A 20,014-nucleotide genomic window follows, 5' to 3' on the forward strand; every position below is an offset into this window, starting at 1 on the left:
CTTTATGGGTGTGTGCTCCTATCTTTTGTATCTACCAGGAAGGGGGTACTCATTTTATACATGAGTACATGGAGGCACAGAGAGACTCAATAACTAGTCAAGGCCACAGAGGCTGAGCTCATAACCACTGTACCCTAGAGCCTGTAACTGGAAGAAACATAAAATGATAGTGGCCTGGCACATACCCGGGAGAGATGATGGCTATAAATGCTGCTATCGTTGTTACTATTACTGATGCCGTTATGATGTCAGCAGCATTTTATTTGTTTGGAAGGCTGAGGGAAGCCCATCTGGGCCTGACTGAAAAGGCATTCTGAAAGTTAAGCCCATGCAGTGGGAGGCGGAGCCAGATCTCAGGCCCTGCACCCCAGCTGTTTCTGTTTTGTGGAGAAAGTGTTGTGGTTGCCAAAGTTGGCTGGGAAGGAACAAGGGCTAGGCAAACCGCATTAGAGAGAGAAGAGGAGGAGACTTCCTTGCTGTTTGGTAAGGTTCTCAGAGGCAAAGCCAGCCTGAAGAAGGTGAACTAGGCCTGTTGCCCTGGGCTGGGCTGGGCTGCTAGGCCCTCGGGCTGTGACCCCCACTCTAACCCCAGCATTTTTGTGGCAGCAGCATCTGGCTTTGCTCCTAGGGGTATGCAGTGTCTCCCCACCCCATGCCCCCATGATCCTAACAAGAATATCAGACTTCTCTATGGCAGGAGTCCATTATCTGCATGTGGTGGTAGCCACTGAGTTTGAATCATAATGTACACACGTGTATGTGTTTAGATACCAATTATCTAGAAACCACATTCTGTAGCACAAGTCTACTGGTCATGAAGGTATTTTTCCATGAATCATTTCAGACAAGTATTAGATTGGTAGGAAATTGGAACCACCACTGTGGGGCCAGTGAAATCTAAAACTTTCAAATCTTAATACTGACAAGCAGATGCCTGGAAGATACCCAGATAAGCAGCCTTCTGTGGCCTGGTCCCCCTCTGCTAATGCAGGTCCTGCTGTGCTTCAGACTTTCTTGGACAGGACAGACCTTACAGGTCTTGGAGAGCTGGGGTGTGCCTCATAGCCCCACGGAGCTCTACTAACCCAACATTCCCACCAAAGTGCTGAGAATTTGCCCTCCTGTGGTAACTTGAGTTTGTCAGGGTTCCAGCGCTTTGCTTTTGTGAATCCTCCCCTGACTCAACCTGTTTCCTTCTGTGAGGGCCTTCCTTCTGCTTCACTCAGAAGCACACAACCCAAACTGAACAGAGATTGTGATTCCAGGTGTGGGCATGAATGTCCTCCGAAGTCCTTCTGTGGGGACTGATGACTGTCTGGGTCTCTTTGGGATTAAGTGACCCCATTCACTACCTTATACCTAATGAGTTCATTTTGGTGGCCTGGGTTCGGTGGTATGGCTATTACAGTCTTCCATATTTTTGTTCATAAAAAATATACCATGATTCCTTCTAGTGAGGAGCCTTGAATGACCACAGCCCTGCAGATAAAGGGCAGCAACCTGCTGATTGTCCCTTTTGTGTGGAGCACAATGTGGCATTCCCTGCTAAGCCTGTGCTGTTCAGTGGGGCCTCTGTATTTCTCTGCAAGGCAACCTTCCCCCAGACCTGGGTGCTCTGTGCTTGGGAAGGGAGTCACAGAAACAGTAGGAACTTAGGGTGGCAAGCAGGGCAGGGCACCACTGAAAAGAGTGAGAAGACATTCTCATGCTGGGAATCAGGCAGCATCCAGGAGTAGTGTACATGCTCTAGGGCAGAGGCCTGAGTTCCATCCACTTAGCCTGCCTGACAGGGGTGGGGGGGACAACTCTACACTGGGTGGAACACACACACACACACACACACACACACACACACACACACACAGGAACATTTCTAGCTATTTCTGTTTCTTATGTCAGTAGTTTATCAGGAGGGTGATGTATCAGATCTGGGCCTGAGTGGTGAATGGCTAGATGAGAATTCAAACTCCATTTCTGAGGCCAAACCTTGGCTTTCCACAGTGCTGATATAGCTCTTTTCCCTGGCCCTAAAGCTCTGACATCACGAGTGGGCCCCAACCTTCAGGTCTACCTCCTCCAGGCTTCTCTAGCCTCGCCTGCCTGCCTGTCCTCTACCAGGACCCCACTTGTTACCCTTGAGAGCTTTTCCATCCCTGTGTCCTCCCAGGATGCCTTGCTCGCTGGCAACTCCGTGTCACAGCATCAGCCAGACATACGGCAGGGCCTAGAACACAGGATTAGTCACAGCTGCAGCCCTGCGGGGTGTGTCACGGCCGAGATTAAGCTTAGAAAGTGCAAGAAGCTCCTGTCAGGGCTCCAGGAGTGTGCCTCCCTCCCCTGAGGCCTGGAGGAGGATGGGCAGCCATCTGGCCCAGTGTGGTCCTTGATGGTGGGAGTGCCTGGAGACAGAGAGTTGGCCAGCTGGAGTGGCAGCCCAGACTGTAACTGTCCTGAGGAATGAGGAGAAGGATGACTGTGTAGACATTCAGGGGAGGGAAGGGAGCGGGTCTCTTGCCAGCACATTGCTGGAAGATGTCATCAGGAGACACAGAGCTACAGGGTCAGAGGGGTCAGACTGGGGTGGGATGACCAGTCCTGTGCATCAAGACCCAGGACCCTGAAAAAGCAAGGCCAGAGAGAAAGGAGTTTGGTTATAATGAGCAACTACCAGTCCATTTGCTCCAGCCTTGGGCTCTGGCTCCAGATCCTTTGCTCCTTCCCCCAACCCCACACGGTGCCTCTTTGTAGAAGTAGATACTCTCCAGAGGGTGGGAGCCTGCCAGTGTCTCAGACCCCAAACCAAGAGTGTCGGAACAAGGCCTGCTACGATCGAGTCTTTACCCATGCTATAGCACTATCCAAAGAATAAGACCTGGGTTCAGAGACAGACTTTTTGAGCTCACCCGTGCTGCATTTCAGAACCTTCAGCCATCCAACAGTGTGAGAGGAAGCTCAGTCTTGTGCAATGTGTTAGGTTGGCCCTCTGGCTGAGAGCCTGCCTCACTTCAAATCCCCCAACCAGATGGCTCACGCCTGTCACTTCAGCTTTGTGCCTCTTTGCTGCTTAGCATCGAAACAATAGTGGCAACACACACACACACACACACACACACACACACACACACACACACACACACACCTAGAACAGTGTCCAGTATGCAGTGTGTCTGACGTCTTCATTATCACATTCGGAAGAGTCTAAAGCTAAAAGTGTTGAAGGGTGGTGGAACATTGGACCTGGGACTTTACCTAGGCCTCAAAAAACAACCCCAGAAAATTCAGGTAGGTGAGCAGCATGGCTTGGGCAACAAAAGTCACAGAGCTTCTGTTATTTCCAGGTACACATATCATGACAGAAATAAATTCACACTTTACAAACACAAAGCTTAGGTAGAGCTCCACTCCCACCCTCCCGGTCATTACCAGTTGCTGTTTAGCAAATGCTTCAATGTCAGGCTGTGGGTCAGTAGTTTGCCATTGGAGAGCACATCCTCAGAGGTGTCTTCTGAGAGTCTGGTTCAGCCCTTCTTCCTCTGGTTCTGTCAGACTGTTCTTGAAAAAATGGAACTTCAGGCCTGCTTCTTTAGGTGGCTCCCCAAGTTCTGGGGACATGACCTTTACACCAGTGAGCCCCACAGTGAGGACAGTCATCTATTTCCTTTGTTCTGTTCCAGATGCAGAAGGGTGATATTCAGACAAACATTCTAAATAAATTGGAAGCACCCACCGACTGACGTTCAGAGTGTTGAGTCTAAGTGGCTCGTTAATCTTTTGCTCAGCTTGCGAAAGTGTTTTCTTACCAAATAATAGAGATGATGGCGATGGTAGCTTCATGCTACTGACTTGTGATTCCCTTAAATACCACTTCAAGAAGATTTGCAATGTTAAGCGCTTTTCTTCCTGACTCTCCCCGCTTTTTGTGCATTAAATTTCCATCTGTTTACCCAAAATGGAAGTAAATGAAATAATAGCTATTGAGTGAATTAAGTATCACTTCCATGTTCCCCCATTTGGCATTTCCAGTAACCTCCAAAAAGGCTGGTATGCGGTTTTCAGGGCACACAGAGAACTGTGTCTCCCACCTGAGCCATGCCTTGTCACCTCTCCCTCTTCTTTTCTCCATTTGAAATGACCTTGTTTAGGCGTTAGTCCACTTGCCTGGACCTCTCTCACTCCTTGAAAATGTAAGCACTAGAAGTCTTCCTTGTTTCTTGGGTGTCCTTAGCACATGAAACAGTCCTTCAAACACAGTAGGCAGTTAAATATTGTCTTCATTTAGCAAAATAGTTAGTAGCACTAGTGGTTGAAGTCTGGGAGGTTAGGCAAAGGGGCTTCTGCTTTACCGTTTACCAGTTATGTGGCCGCAAGCAAGTGGTTTACTACCCCACACCAGCCTTTCCCTTACTTGAGATCAAAATGATTTGACCCACCTCCAACAGAGTTTGTAGGGATCAAGTAAGGTGATACATGGAGAGCTTGCCACAGAATAAGCTCCCCATATGTGGCAGTTGCTAATATCTGTACAAATGTTATTGTCATAAACGTATGGAAGGACTAAAATGACTAAATCATATTTAATTAAGATAAACCCAAAACATTGGTGAGCTTAAAAGTCCAAGTATATGTTTTCTCCCCTTTGTTTGTATACCTTTCTCTTCAGTCCCTGTCTTTGCTTTCTTGTAACTCAATACCAACAGTAGAAAACAACCTGATGAAGGACAAAGAAGATGAGGTAGACCAGATGTCCTAAAGGACTTAGGTGAGAATTATTCAGAACTAAAGTGTCTGTATGTTTTAGAGTTTTTAGATGTATTACAAACTACAACCCAAGGATTCGAAGTACTCTACAGCCTAGATTTCCTCTAACCAAGCAAACTGTCAGTTACTTTACAGTAGTCATGGTGTATTATTTTCCTGGCCTTCTGCTTGCTAAGGTTGAACTACTATGGTACCTGTGTGTAACCTGCTGCCACTGCATACCTAGGAACAATGTGGTCTGATTTGATTGTTGCTGTTTTTGTGAGAAGCAAGAATTCAGCTTAGCAGAATATGTTACTCCATCCTCTCCTTCCCTCTTCTTACCACACTCCAGAGGGATAGTGAGTCAGCAGTCATTTCTAATGGCAGCCCAGGATGCATCATGCACAATAGGGATTTTGTGTAGTCTCGGCATCAAGACCAAGCCTGACGGTCTCTGAAGCACTTTACACAGCCTCCTAACAGTTCCTTGCCCATAGCTCTTGGAGGAAGTTCTTCTTGTTCCCATTTACAGATAAGCAGACTGAGGTCCTGAGGAGGAGCCAGACATATATGCTCAAGGTCTCAGTTAGGAAGAGCAGAGCTCAGGCCAGGAATTCTGATTATGATAAACCAGTGAGTCCTCACTGTGGATGGTGGTAAATCCATTGCCCTCCCAGGACTGAGATGGCAAGACTCTGGCCTCTCCATCAGCTCTTCCCCCGCCCACTGTGACATGGGTGGCTGGCTCTCAACTGCTTCCCATCAGACTTGAGTTTGCTAGCTCTGGGTGGCCAGCCTGAATGTGGGCATCTGCCAACATCCGAGAAGGAGCGAGCCAGGAATTTAGGGCAGACAAAGAAAGTGGCAATGCCAGATAATGGAGTACGGAGGACAGGACAGGATCCTGGCCAGGCCTCTGACAAGTGCCCCTGTGGGCTGCCCGTTGCCTGGGACTTCCTGTCCCATTGTTGGAACTGCCAGTCTTCAAAAACTGAAGACTGGGAACTGCCCAGCTCAGGGTTTCATTCATTTCGAGGGTTGTTTTTTTTTTTTTCCTTTTCTTTTTTAACATAAGCAGCAACAATCCCTTTTGTCTGTAGTATGGCTGGGTTTCTGAGAGTGCCTCCATGTGGGGAAATCCCAGCTCTCAAGGGAACTGATCCTGCTTTCTTGAGGTGCTTCCCAGGCCAAGCTGGAGATAGTTCAGACCCTGGGGATGAGAGCAAGCTCCGAGTTTTGGCAGATCAGAAGCCAGAGCAGGCTGGTTTCTGGCCTGCCCTCACTCGCCTGCCAGGCATCTCCTTAGATGTATTCCTTCCCACACAACCCGGACCCACAGCCTCTCAGCTGGCTGTGGCTTGCCCTGCCCCCTCCCTTTCCCCTGTCTACTATATGCAGTTTTGGAATGGGGTTTTTAGTCCTTGAGTCTGGGGTGCATCCTTTGAGACTCTGGTATCTGGCCTCCAGTTTGAGGCCATGTTCAGAGCTTGTTGAGACTATAAGTACAAGGCTGGAGTCTGGGCAGACTGGGGATATGGCCCATGGAGGTAAGCCTACTTTTCTGCCAGCTGACAGGTTCAGTGTGTCCTGTGTGGAGCTGGGCATCATGAAAGACCCCCAGCACACTTGTGTTTTCTGCAGCCAGTCCAGTTATGGTTGGGGGTTCTGTGACCTGAACCATGTGCTTCGGCTTCCACACTGGTAAAACATGAGCTGATGACAACATACCTAGCAAGCAGCTGAGGGGTCAGAGGTTATGTGCAAATGGCCTTGGGCTTGCTTAGCATAAGCTGGTGCCCAGCTTCTAGCAATATAGTGTATAGTTCAGAAGCCCATGCCAGAGTGTTCACAGGGCTGCAGTTGGGCTGTTGGTGTAGAAAGGAGCTAGGAGCTTGCCTTTTCTTCCTCATTCTCTGGCTGTGTTGGAACACAGGCCACCATCCACAAGACCCCATCCCTATCCATAGGACCACTAGTTACCCATCGGGAATTCCTCCCTACGCATGTTCATCTCTGTCTCCCTCAAGTTCAACATGCCTTGTCTCCCAGAAGTTCCTAGAAGCTCTACATGTGACATTCTTTCTGGGTCTATATGGGTCACCTTTCTGCTCTAGACTGCAGGTTAGGGTAAGCAGATATGTATGATTTCACTCAGCTACATTTGAAGAGAAATATTGGTTTCAAGGGTCTAGCCCAAAGACTCCACCATGATCCCTTGCCCAGCAGGGAGATGTCTATGGGATAAATGAAGTTGTCTTCAGGAATCCTGATGAGGCTCCTTGCTGGCAGAGGCCAGTGAGTGGTGGCAAGTGCCCACAAGAGAAAAGAGTGTCTGCTCTGGTCAGAAGTCCTTGCCTATGCAGTTTTTAGGTGGAACGAGAGCGTGTGGTCTTTAGTCAGCTGTCGTATGCAAGTGTGGACAAAGAAAGTGGGTCTCTGGCATGTGGCAGGGTGAGGTATGATCTGTTGTCCAAGAGGAGTTGAAAGATGCTTGCTGTCACAGTGCTACAACCAAGTGTGTGGGAAGCAGCGATACCCTGGCCTGCTGGACCAGTTGCCACCCTCCAGGCAGCAATGCTGAAAAGTGCTAGCCTGAGAATGGGTCTGATGGCCTCGACTTCAAAGGCTTAAAGCCCTCCCTGCTGCATGGAAAAGAATGTGGTGGTGGCCTGCGCGCAGTTCCCATTGTTACCTAGACCTCCTCACTTACATAAGATGCCACCCGGAGTCAAGGACCAGCAAGGACCAAGGTGCATGCATGCCAGCTCCACCACACCTCTCCCTTTCCCTGTCTTATCCCAAAGTGCTCTAGCTACCTTCCTAGAACCGCCTTAGCCTCCGTCTTTAAGGCTCCAGGAAGTTATTCCAGTTAGGAAGTTCTCATGGGACATGGCCATCTTTTTATCTGGGAATTAGTTGTTTCTTATCCAAAAAGAATGTGCTAATATTCAAGTTACCTGAAGCCTTCAGGAACAAAAGGCAAGGCAGTCCCTCTTTACCTTTAGGAGTAGCTCAGATCCCTAAGAACATGATCCAAAGATTGAATAAGAAATATGCCCTGACTTTGTTATGAACTCAGTAGATGGTCTCTAATGGAGCTTCTGAACGGTGGCAGGGGGTATCAGTGAGCCTTTGGGAAAGTTGTACTCTAGAGGGAAAATCCCACAAATCCGCACACCAATAAAAGAATGCAGGCCTGGTAAGTACTATATGTCATAGGCATGTTGTGGAAGGGGAGAGTGGAGACAAGCCAACTGGTGGGTGGGAGGAGACACCCTTGCAAAACAGGCAACGTGGGCCAGGCAGAGGGACCTCTGTGGACAGAGATTCTCTAGCCAAGTGCCCTAACATTGTGAGGGTGAAGTTCCCTTTACACTTGGCCATCTCTGTGTTGGTAACAGCAGTTCCTTTCTCTCTCAAATGTGGTCCAGGTTGGGAGACATATTACAGATGCCTCTCATTGTGAGATGGGTCACATGTTGGTAGAACCATCATTAGTTAAAAATATCCCAAGTCAAAAATGCATTGATCTGGGTACTGTTTCATTTTTGGTTTTATTTTCTGTTCTTGAGATAGTCTTATCTTGAAATTACTCTGTAGTCCAGGCTGGCCATCAAGTCATGATTCTCTTACCTCTGCCTTCCAACTGCTGGAATTACAGATGTGTGCTACCATGACTAGACCCCTAAAAGCTGATCTTAAATATAAATACTGCATAATAAATGTTTGTTGAATACTGAACTGATAGTGAAAAGCACAATAGTTGTGTGGATTTGTATTTGCCTTATCCCAAAGTTCAAAATATCCTTAGCTAAAGAATCCTAAATCAGCCAGACATGGTAGCACATACCACTACCTGGGGAAGCAGAGGCAGGCGTTGTGTTGAAGGCCTGCTTAGTCTGCATAGTCAGCTCCAGGTTAGCCTAGACTGCATGGTGACTCCTTGTCAAAGCGGCTAGGTGAAGTGTAGCCAAGATGGCTTAGTAGGTGGAGGCCTTGCATTCAAGTGTAATGGCCTAATTTAGATCCCTGGGACCCACATGATAGAACTGACTCCCATAAGCTCTAGTACTTGTGTGTGTGTGTGTGTGTGTGTGTGTGTGTGTGTGTGTGTGTGTGTGTGTGTCTGCATGCACACACGCACACAAATAATTTTTTAAATGAAAACACTAAACAGGGCTAACGGACAAATCTATGTGGTAGTGAAATATATTCTGAGTAGGACCTTGGATGGATGTAAACTTCCTGTTCCACCCCAGCTCTGCCACTGCTATGTGAATGACACAGGGTCCTGGGTTTGCCCAGGTGAAAGAAGGCACACTGATAGTAATAGAACCCACTTCATAAAGTAGTTGTGAGGATTAATCAATAGATGCAAGGGACTTTTTAAAAATGCCAGTGGCTTCCTACCTGTTCTGTAAACAGTATTTGTTAGTGATTTTCTGTTCACTCCCATATCCGAATTGTCACACAGTTAGTTGCCTGCACATTCCATTGCTGACAGACTCCATTGAGACCTCAAGAGCAACCAACCACTAGCAAGAGGCCAGAAGAGGACATAACTCATCAGGACTAGGCCATGTTTGAAATCGATATCCGTGTTCACATTCAGTCTGACAAGGCAGCCCACCCCAATCCTATCTGCTCTGGAGACAGATGCACATGAGTCACTGAGTTCAAGGCCAGCCTGGGCAATCATATAGTAAAGTAGAGGAAAGACAGGGCATACACACCTATAATCCCGGGACTTGAGAGGCAAAGGCAGGAAGGATCAAGTATGAAGTAGCCTGATCATCTGATCTACAAAGTGAACTCGGAGCCAGCTCAGGCTACATAACAAGACTTCATGTCAAAAAACAAACAAGCATAGTACCTGAGAGGATGGGCATGTAACTCAGTGGTAGAGCATGTGCTTAACATGTGCAAGGATCTGAGTTCAATCCCAAGCACTAACAAAACAAAAACCTAGAAATCATCACATGTGTAGCATATCTAGCAAGCTGCTTCCAGTGCCTCTAATGTGCACCAGATGAGTTTTAATAAGAAGCTGTATTGTCCCCTCCCCCAGAAAGCCAAAGCCCCACCTTCAACAGAAGTCACCTGATTCCAAACAGAGATTCTGCTAAGATCGGCCGAATGTTCTGAAGCAGCTAGGCTCAGCCAGGGGGACACAGGCCTTGGGGGTCCAGGGAGAGAAATGTGCTTAGCTCTCACTCTAAGCCGAGCCAAACCATCCTGGTTTACCAAGCAATTCTAGGAAAATAATTAGTCCAAGATGTGAGGCGAATGAGAATTGCTTCCTTTGTGCTGGGGTGGGATCTGACTTCGGTAAGACAATGTTGGCTTTATTCTATGTGGGCGTTTGGCTTGGTTTGGGGCCACAGCAGCTCTGGAAGTCTTAGGAAAACCAGGAAGAGGGCCTCAGGCTGGCACTCGAGAGCCAACCCTAGCCCTTCCAGAGACGTCCCAGTCTGTGGAATCATCCCTGGGTAGAAAAAATCTGGCAGTCTGCAACATTTCTGCCCTGCTCACAGCCTGCCCAGATGGTAAGTGGAAGGCCAGAGTGCAGCATGCTTCACAGCAAGATCCATGGCAGGGGAACCCACCCAAGCAGAAGGCAGAGGTACAGCATGCTTCACAGCAAGATCCATGGCAGGGGAACCCACCCAAGCAGCCCCATAGCTCTGCTGTGCCTCCTGCTGAAGGTGGGGCAAAGTTGGAGAAACTGAAATCTGAGGCCCCAAACCACAGTAACACCCCCTGCCTCAGCTCTCCGGCTCCTTGGCTCTTCCTTTTTTAAGTTTCAGGGTGCTCTCAGGCTGGGTAAGGCATTCCTTAAAGATGATGGGGAAATGTCCCTAGGTAGTAAGCCCACAAGTGATGTCCCTGTCTCTACCCTCCCAGCCCACCAGCTGCCATGCCCCTACACACAGGAAAACCCTGGCCCAGCCTTCCCTGGGTGAAGATGAAGCCTGATCTCAGCCTTGGCCAGGAGGCACAGCCTGTCCATGTCACCAGTTCTTCCTCTGGGAGATCCAGGGGCGTAGAGGCCTCAACACACCAGGTAGAGGACAGAGTCACAAGACTTCCTCCTGCCCAGAGTTTGGACTACATGGCCTATGGGTACAAGCCAGTGCCCACCTGCCAACCTGACTCCTGGACCAAGGTCCCCTCCCACCTCAAGAAAGAACAGAGCCGGCTTTGAGCTGGAAATTGGTGGTGTTTCCTGTTCCATGTTAAGACACCACCTACAGGACTGTCATCATAATAAATCACTGGGGGGGGGAGGGGGGCAGGCCCTCTTACAATCAAGACCTTCAGAAGCTTATTCAGGGTGTGTGTGTGTGTGTGTGTGTGTGTGTGTGTGTGTGTGTGTGTGTGTGTATGAGAGAGAGAATAAGACAACTTTTGCTGAGTCCTGTTGAGGGGCCTTGGGAGACTCTTGGATGGGCACTGTCAGGCTCACTGGTAGTATAGAAGTGAGAAGTGGGGTAGTGAGAGACACTGGTTCTGTATCCCTATTTCTGATGCTTGCTGTGTGACCTGGGGAGGGCCTCACCTCACCTCTGCTAGCAGTGAGAGGACTTGTCCAGGGTCATGCAGAAAGAAATGCATTTTCACTGGTATGTTTTATGAATTCTCCCCAGAGAGTAACTTGTTCTCTTTGTTTGTTTGTTTGTTTTGCTGTGCTGGGGTTAAACTCAAGGCAAGCACTTCTACTTCTCAGCACCATCCTCTGCCCAGTAGTTCCTGTTGTTTGTTTAATGTTTTTATTGCATCCATGTATTTATTGGGGCAGGGGGTGCCACCGCATGTGTATGGAGGTCAATCCTCTGCTTCCCCAGGGATTGACCTCAGATGTCAGGTCTGGTGGCAAGCACCTTTACCTGCTGAGCCATCTTGCCAGTTCTATTGGTTGTTTATCTTTGAGGTCATGTCTTATGTAGCTCAGGCTAGTCTCAAACTCACTGTGCAGCCAAAAGTGGCCTTAACTGATAGTTATTCTTTTGGGCCCACACAGAGAGCTGCTACAAAAAAGCCAGTGATTCTGTTAAGTCACTGTTAGCATCAGCAGACTGTGTGTGCAGGGAATGCTGGGGGCTGCGTATCCCTTACAGTAACACCCCACCACCACATACGTCAGTCACCCATAAGCCTCTAATGACTGTGTTTCTTGTCCTCACCTCTTCTGGGCAAGTATCTTCATTGCCAAGGCCAAGAGTTTGTGCCTCCAGAAAATCTGCAGCTCACTCTCAACATAGTGGTTGCGTTTGTTTTCTCGGTTTTATGAGCTGGGCTGGAGTGGCTAGTGGGCAGCCTGCCTGCAGGCTTACGTGTTTATGCTTGCTGCCGGGGAGAAGGCAGCCAGTCAGCTGGCCTGTAAGAAGGCTGGAGCGGAGGCATTTCATAGAGCCAGATTCCTATGGCCTGTTTCTTCTATTTTGTTTTCTCAACAGACACTAAGCAGTAAGAATAGTTAGCGTTTATGGAGAACATACCATGCTCCCAGTGTCCTTCTGCTAAGCACCTTGTGTACACACTTATAGCTGTCTTGGGAAGTACTCCTATAATTTAGACCTATTTTTGCTCAGATGGAAATTGTGACTAGAAGAGGTGAAGCTATTGTACAGGGTCAGAGTTTTGATTGGTGAGAAGACACCTGATGTCAGGCAGCCTGTCTGGGCTGTAGGGAGTTACTGCCATGAAGAGTCTGCAGTTAAAGGAGAGGCCTCTCACCACGGAAGAAAATGTAGGAACATTAACCCCTTCTTTACTAGAAAGTCAGGCCCAGAGAGGGCAGTACCCTGCCTGAGGTTCCATAATCAGTTCAGTTGTACTGCAGCCACTAGAACTTTCCTCCAGTAAGGATACTGCCCTTAAGGATCCTCAGGACCCTGATCCCAGGAGTGTATGTGCAAGCCCTATGCTATTTCAGGGTTCTCAGGAGTGTGTGCCGCCAGGACAGAGTTTCACCCTGTGCCTGCTGATGCCTGCCAGCCCTGGACATTGGTGCCCATAGACACTCTTCTCACTGCCTTTTCTGTTGTTGTGATAAAGCACCCTGACCAAAGGAACTTAGAGGAGGAAAGAGTTTGTTTCATCTTACAGGGTACAGCTTGTCATTGAGGGTAGTCAGGACAGAACTCAAGTGGAAACCAGGAACCACAGAGAAACGTTGCTTACTGCCTCTGCTTGGCTGACTTTCTTGGTAGGTTGTCCAGAGTTACCTGCCTAGGAATCGTGTTGTCCACAGTGAGCTAGGTTCCCCCACATCAGTCATTCATCAAGACTGTCTTTCACAGCCATGGCCACAGGCCGATCTGCTCTAGGCAATTCCTTAATTGAGATTCTTCCTTCCCAACTGACTCTAGGTTGTGTCAAGTTGACAATAAAAACTAAGCTGGCGCAATGCCAGCTGTGGTGGTACATGCTTTTAAGAAGCAGAGGGAAGTGGATTTCTGGGAGTTTGATTCCAGCCTGGTCTATATAGTGAGTTCTGACCCAGCCAAGGTTTCAGGGCTTTGTAGTAGGACCCTGTCTAAAAAAAGAAAAAAGAAAAAAAAAAAAAAAGACCAAACCTCCTAACCAGCACAGGTACCTGATGTGATCTTCTGAGGGAGAAGTCCTCATATTGTGCTCATGGACCCCTGGGACCCTAGAGATTCTTGCCGGGAGAGTACAGGGTCAAATCTGTTTTCAAAAGAATGTGATGTTTGCTTTTGAATTTCATTTTTTGTGCAGTGTCCAAGGGAGTTTTCTAGAGGTTTTGACATGATGTTGTCGCTGTGATAGCTTGTAGAATGCTTCTGTATTCTTGTGATTCAGCGTTTTCTCTGTTTTAGTTTTTGTTGGTATCATAGAATAAGATCAGTACAAGCCTTTTGAGAGTTCCAGTAACGTTTTGGAGTATTAAAAGAGACTTGAGACCAAAAATATCCAAGAATGGCTACTCCAAGGTCATCTCAGCAGGTGACTGGGCTGTACAGAGGGGCTTTCCTCAGCTTGACTGGAGCTCCAGGCCTCGCCCTGAAGCCAACTGCATTTCAGCACAAAAGGGCTCTCAGCCAGCCTCAGGTTTGGGAAGAGAGATGTGTGTGAGGAAGACACACACATCAGTTACCCTCAGCCCCACTCCTCCAGACCCTTCCATTAGAAGCTGAAACTCAACTGTACAGACTGGAGACGGGAGTTTTTATGGGGATTTTCCAGAATGTCCCATAATGCAGGCCTGCTCTTCTCACTTTGCCTAGTGGGTAGGATGAATTAGTAGAAAACAAACAGTATCCTGGAAATCCCAGCCCAGGAACAGGATGTTACCAAGAAAGCCCATGGATTGCTTATCATTTTACCTGCCTACAGATCACAGGTAGGGGTGGTGGTAGGTAAGCCATCTTTGGCCCGAAGAGGTTAATTGTTAGCAAAGTCAGTTTTGTTTGGAGACAAGGCACTCACTAATCACCGCCCTAGAGGTAGAGGGGTAATTTAGATTTCTAGAGTATTAATCAGTATTCAATTCAGGAAACAGAAATCACTTTAGGTATCTTAAACAGGATGGGACTTAATACAGGGAATTAGACACTAACCAAATCACAGAAGGACACAGGGGGCAGAGTCTAGACCAGGCTTCCAGGAGCAGCTCTGCAGAAAACATGGAGCTCACCCGTTAGGACTGTGTCCACAGCCTCAGGCCCTGGGTTTGAGCATTTATGTCCTCGGAGATGTGATTTAGGACTGAGGCTGGGATCATGAGTCCTTGTTGTTTTCTCTGCCTCTAGCATACAAGAGAAATAGAGCCCAGACACAAGAATGCTCTATAGGAAGAGAGAAAAAGACTACCAGACTGGCCTCGAACTTACAGAGATCCGCCTGCCTCTGCCTCCCGAGTGCTGGGATTACAGGCATGCACCACCACCTCCCGGCCCTGGATCTTATAAAGCAAGATCTTCCTTATGAAATTGGATTTGCATCTAGGACCTCAATTGCAAAGGAGTCTGGGAAGTGTAGTTCTGACATTCTGGTCTCTAATCAGGATGATACAAATGGAGGCCAAATGAGCCTTTCCTCAGTCTATAATATCTGAGGCTATCCTTGCTGCATTCTCTATCTAGTAAGCTCAATGGGGCACAAGGGGGTGCATGGGGTGGGAGTGAGGATGAATGAGGACCACCTGACTAGGACTTGTGGGTCCTGAACATCCCCATGGAGCTTGCCTGGGAGGAACTGGGAAATGCCCAGTTAGAAGTTTACTAGCATAGCTAGGCTTGGTGATGCTGGCAGTCTCAACATTTAGGAGCTGAGGCAGGAGAAACACAAGTTAGAGGCCAACCTGGGCTACACAGTGAGACCCTGTCACACACAAAGAAGCTGAATGGTTACACTCTGCTCTTCGCTGTGCCGTTAGCTACAATAGAGAGACATGAACATCAGTCTCCAGTGCTAGTGGTTTAAGTAAGTGTCCCTCTGTGCGGGCCTCCAGCCTTGCAATGAAAGAATTGGAAAATTCACAGCTAGTTGAGGGGATTTCAAATGGACATTTATAATCTTGCAGTGATAATTCATGAATGATTGTTTTTCCTTCCTAGATTACAAAAGTTCCCCCAAATAGTCCCACCTCCTACATTAACCAATATCATGCCCTTGAAAATGAGGCACATCTTTTTTTTTTTAAAGACAAGGCCTCCTATAGCCCAGGCTAGCTTCAAGCTCACATTATAACCAAGGGTGGCTTTGAACTCCTGAGCCTCCTGCCTCCCATCTCCCAAGTACTGGGATTACAGGTATATGCCACCACACTTGGTTCCAGATGGCATTCTTTCTGAGCAGAAACATGACTTGCTCCAAGTAAAAATCTGCATATGTTATGCTGAGTTATAGGTGCTAATCCATAGTTTTAATCCATCAACAAACGTTTATTGAAAACCTATTGGATCAGGTCCCAGGCTGGGTAAATATAGAGATGAGAAAGGCATCATTCCTGAACTTAGGCCAGTCAGAGTGATGGGACACATGCCCTGCTGGAAAAGACTTCTAGGTGGTATTATAGTAGGCCTGGAAAGGTTGAGTGGAGAGAGGCAGAACTGGCTCTGTGCTTTGAGGATAAAGAGAGTCTAGCCAGGCAGAAGTGAGAGCCCATGAGGGGATGCGAATGAGCAGGTGTCTCAGTTAGGGTTTTATTGCTGTGAAGAGATCTCACGACCACAGCATGGTCTTATAAAGAAAACATTTAATTGGGGTTGCTCGTTTACAGTTTCAGAAGTTCAGTCCATTATCATCATGGTGGGAAGCATGGTGATGTGCAGGCAGACGTGGTGCTGGAGAGGTAGCTGAGAGTAATATCTTGCAAGCAACAGAAAGTCGGCTCTTAAAGACAGTAGGTGGTATCCTGAGCATAGAAAACCTCAAAGCCCGCCCCCACCATGACACACTTCCTCCAACAAGGCCACACCTCCTGATAGTGCCACTCCCTATGAGATTATGGGGGTCAATTACATTCAAACCACCACAGCAGGTGGTGGGCAGCTGTGGTTGGTGGCAGGTGTCAACCAGAGCTGTGGCCTGCTCTGGAGACCAAGAACAATGAGACTTTACTGATCTCTGTCTTCCTCATACCCATGCATTCAGTGAACCAGTTAAATTGCCCAAACCCACATTGTATTTCTATAGGGAAAGATCTGGAACATCAGAGTAACTTCTCCCAAAGAACCACCTTCAAGCTCATGTCTGGCTAGTTTGGTTAGGGGTTTTGGGGGGTTTTAATGTAACTTTTGCCCTCAAGGAAGGAAGTTTGACAACCTTGCTGACTTCTTAGAGACCCAAGATGGAGATTGGGCATGCTAGTGGTGAACAGATGCAGGAGTGCTGTCAGGGGAATGAGGTGGCAGCTACTGTTGCAAAGCTGGGCTGAGAGCCTGGGTCTGCTGCTGTGTTCCAGCTGTGTTCCACCTTCTGCAGATAGGAAAACTGATGCTCAGATGAATTCTCGGCATGGGCAAGCATCCTAATTACACATGTTGGTGAACATCTTTCATTGGCCACTGAAGAGCCCTCAGTTTCTGCCAAGTTCCCATGATGGAAATTCCTCCTGACCCATGACAGTGTTGCCACAGAATGCAAGGACAAACTAGGGTCTCTATGGTCACAAAGACTGAGTCTCCTGATGGCTGAGGACAGCCCAGCAATTCTGGAGTGGCCGGCCTTTGTGGCTACTTTCTGAGACCATGTGCTGAGGGACCCCTTCTGTGTACATGGAGCACTACACCCAGACCTGACCTCTCTCTCCTGCCTCACAGGCCCTTCATGCTGCTGCCACCACTGATGGAGTGGATGCGAGTGGCAATCACATATGCAGAACACCGCCGCAGCCTCACCGTCGACAGCGGCGATATCCGGCAGGCAGCCCGGCTGCTGCTACCAGGACTGGACTGTGAGCCCCGCCAACTCAAGTATGGAGCCGGGGAGAAGGGGGTTACAACATCCATGACCCAACTCTCCAACACCCCTCTGTTGCTTCCTCTAGTGGCTGGGTGGGCATTGAAGAGCAAAGCTGTAGGGCACCTGAGTTGCACTTAAGTATCCTCCACAAACACCACGGCAACATGGCCAAGTGTGGGAACAGATGTGATCTAGTCCTTGGCTGCTTTTAGGGTGTGTCTTCTGCAACCACTAGTGTGCTACCAGAACAGACACAGCTTAGAATCTGGGCTGGAGAGCACACACAGTGCGAGTCTGGGGTCCTGATTGGCGAGGCTCTTTCCTCTGTTCCTCAATTCACTGTGGTTTCCTCGTGTCAGACCCTGTGCTGAGGTCTTCTGCTTTATGCCGGCTGTCTTGGTCAACATGCCAGCTTTAAAGAGGGCTCTAATGCCCACTACACATGAAGAGCCTGCAGGTCAGGGAGGAACAGCAGCTTGCCCACAGAGGTACCTAGGATTGAGACCAGGTTCATCTGGTCCCCAACTGGTGCCCTTTCTGCTTTCCCACAGTACCCCATCCTGTAGACAGGTCTGCTGCAGAAACTCTTCTTGGGGGAGCTCCTGATGGCCATCCTTGGCTGGCCTAAGGAATGCCTCACCTCCTGTTTCCCGACTGTGCCCAAACCATGCTCTAGACAGAAATTTTACACACGTTGACCTAATTAAAGGACCCAGACAGAGCTTTTAGATGACTCTTATGTGCCCTGTGTAGATACAGGTTGTATCTGTGATGGTCCTTAGTGGGTTGGGTTGATTGTTCGTGGGATTCTAAGCCTCTCCCTGTCTTGTCTTTGGTATTTGTGGTCTTACTAAGCAACCTGAAGAGACACCGAGGGAAAAGCTAGACCTTGACCACAATGCCCACTTCATTGAAGGTCAGCCTGCTCTGTGCAAGGACCATGCAGTGGCCAAGTGCTCAGGCATAGGCACTTGCTGGTGATGAGCTTCCTCCTCCTCAGCAGGGTCCCTTGATAGGTTATTTTGACCTGAGACTTTGTTCCCGGACAGTTAACAGGTCTTCAGTGCCCAGTCCATTGCCTTAACCCATGTGTAGAGAAGCCAAGCTTTACATGCTCTAGGGCAGGGGTTCTCAACCTATGGGTCATGACCCCAGTGACAAAAAACTTCTGTCTCCAAAATATTTACATTATAGTTCATAACAGTAGCAAAATTACAGTTACAAAGTAGCAATGAAAATAATTTTCTGGTTGGGGGTCATCACAATATGAAGAACTGTATGAAAGGGCCACAGCATTAGGAAGGTTGAGAACCTTCTCTTGCTCTAGGGCAAGAACAGAGCAAGGCCAGTCGTGGCTGACGTGTGCACACTTCAGTGTCCCAATCAGCCATCCTGTGCCTCATGTCACAGTCATACTCACACACCCCTGTCTCCCCTGGGCAGACCCGAATGCTGCTTCAGCTCCTTCCGGAGGCTGGATGCTCGAGCTGCTACTGAGAGATTCAACCAAGACCTGGGCTTCCGCATGCTCAACTGTGGGAGAACAGACCTCATCAGCCAGGCCATCGAAGCCCTGGGCCCGGATGGGGTGAACACAATGGATGACCAGGTACCTCCTGTGAACTCTTCCAGGCCAGGCTTAGAGACCCACTCTGAACTGACAGTTGCTAGAGGGTGGGCGGGTGGGGCACGGGGGTTAGTCATAGACCTTGCATTCTGAACCTCACTGAGGCTTACTCAGTTCTAAGCTTCAGGCTCCCAACAGAAGGCTAACCTGGGCATCCCCTGTCCCTCCTGGACAACCTGGGCAGTGTGGATTCTGTTTCCCTGGCTGGAGGGCTAGCAAAGCAACTGTCCTAGATGAGGCAGGGCTGAGGACGAGTCCAGTTGGAGACAGCTCGGTAGCAAGCCATGAGGTGTAATCACTGGCATGTGAATGGAAGTTGTGTGTGGCCACTCACTAGCCCCAGAGAAAGCTTGTCTCCATGGGGTGACCCTGGTGAGAGAAGCCAGGAGTGATGGTGTGACTGGAGTCACAGCATTCAGCAAGCTGTGTCAGGGTGATTGTGAGTTCAAGGCCAGCCTGGGCTAAATAGTGAATTCAAGGCCAGTATCGACTGCTTAAGTAAGTTCTTGTTGTGGCCAAACTGGAGGCTGAGGATGTAGCTCAGTAGTAGGGTGTTTTCCTAACATGTTCAAGGCCCTTGGTTCAGTCTCCAGCACCAAAAGAACAAAGAAAAGGGAGGAGGATGACAAACATAAAATAAAGAGCACATTGACGAGGAGTACCAACGAGCAAAAGAAGGAGAAAAGGCAGGAAGTACTGGGGACGATTTCTGATTTACAGAAGAGACAGCTGAGACACCAGCGGAGGCCGAAGAATCTGAGGCAGTGGTTCTCAACCTGTGGACGTGACCCCAGGTCCCATATCAGATATTTACACTACGATTCATAACAGTAGCAAAAACACAGTTATGAAGTAGCAGTGAAGTAATTTTATGGTTGGGGGTCACCACAGCATGAGGAACTGTAGTAAAGGGTCACAGCTTCAGAAGGTTGAGAACCACCGTTCTAAGGAGTCAGCCTCCAGCTCGTGCCCACTGTGGAATGTTTATGTGACGCCGTTTGGGATCAGTTGCTGTGTTCCAAATGGCACTGTGTGGCTTGTGGTCAGAAGCCTGGGGACAGTCAGGTTACTATGGAGGGTCAAGCCCTGGTGTCACATGAAATGACAGACTTAGCAGCAGGTGAGGCATGAGGCCTGGAGTGCTGTGTAGGCTGAGACTGAGCTGAAGAGGGAGCAGGGCTGGATGCAGCAGGAGGAAAGGGAAGTCAGACCCAG

The 20,014-nt window shown here is 48.6% G+C and overlaps 1 protein-coding gene across 1 annotated transcript in view; it reads left to right on the forward strand.

Moving 5' to 3' along the window:
* Positions 1 to 20,014, forward strand: part of Abtb2 (ankyrin repeat and BTB domain containing 2) — a 164,303-nt gene that overhangs the window by 129,083 nt on the left and 15,206 nt on the right. The window contains exons 4-5 of the mRNA XM_036185008.1: positions 17,031 to 17,183; positions 18,616 to 18,781. Coding sequence (XP_036040901.1) covers positions 17,031 to 17,183; positions 18,616 to 18,781 — 319 coding nt within the window. The remainder of the gene's footprint in view (positions 1 to 17,030; positions 17,184 to 18,615; positions 18,782 to 20,014) is intronic.

Source organism: Onychomys torridus, chromosome 4 (genome assembly GCF_903995425.1).
Source record: "Onychomys torridus chromosome 4, mOncTor1.1, whole genome shotgun sequence".
Classification (NCBI taxonomy): Eukaryota; Metazoa; Chordata; class Mammalia; order Rodentia; family Cricetidae; genus Onychomys; species Onychomys torridus.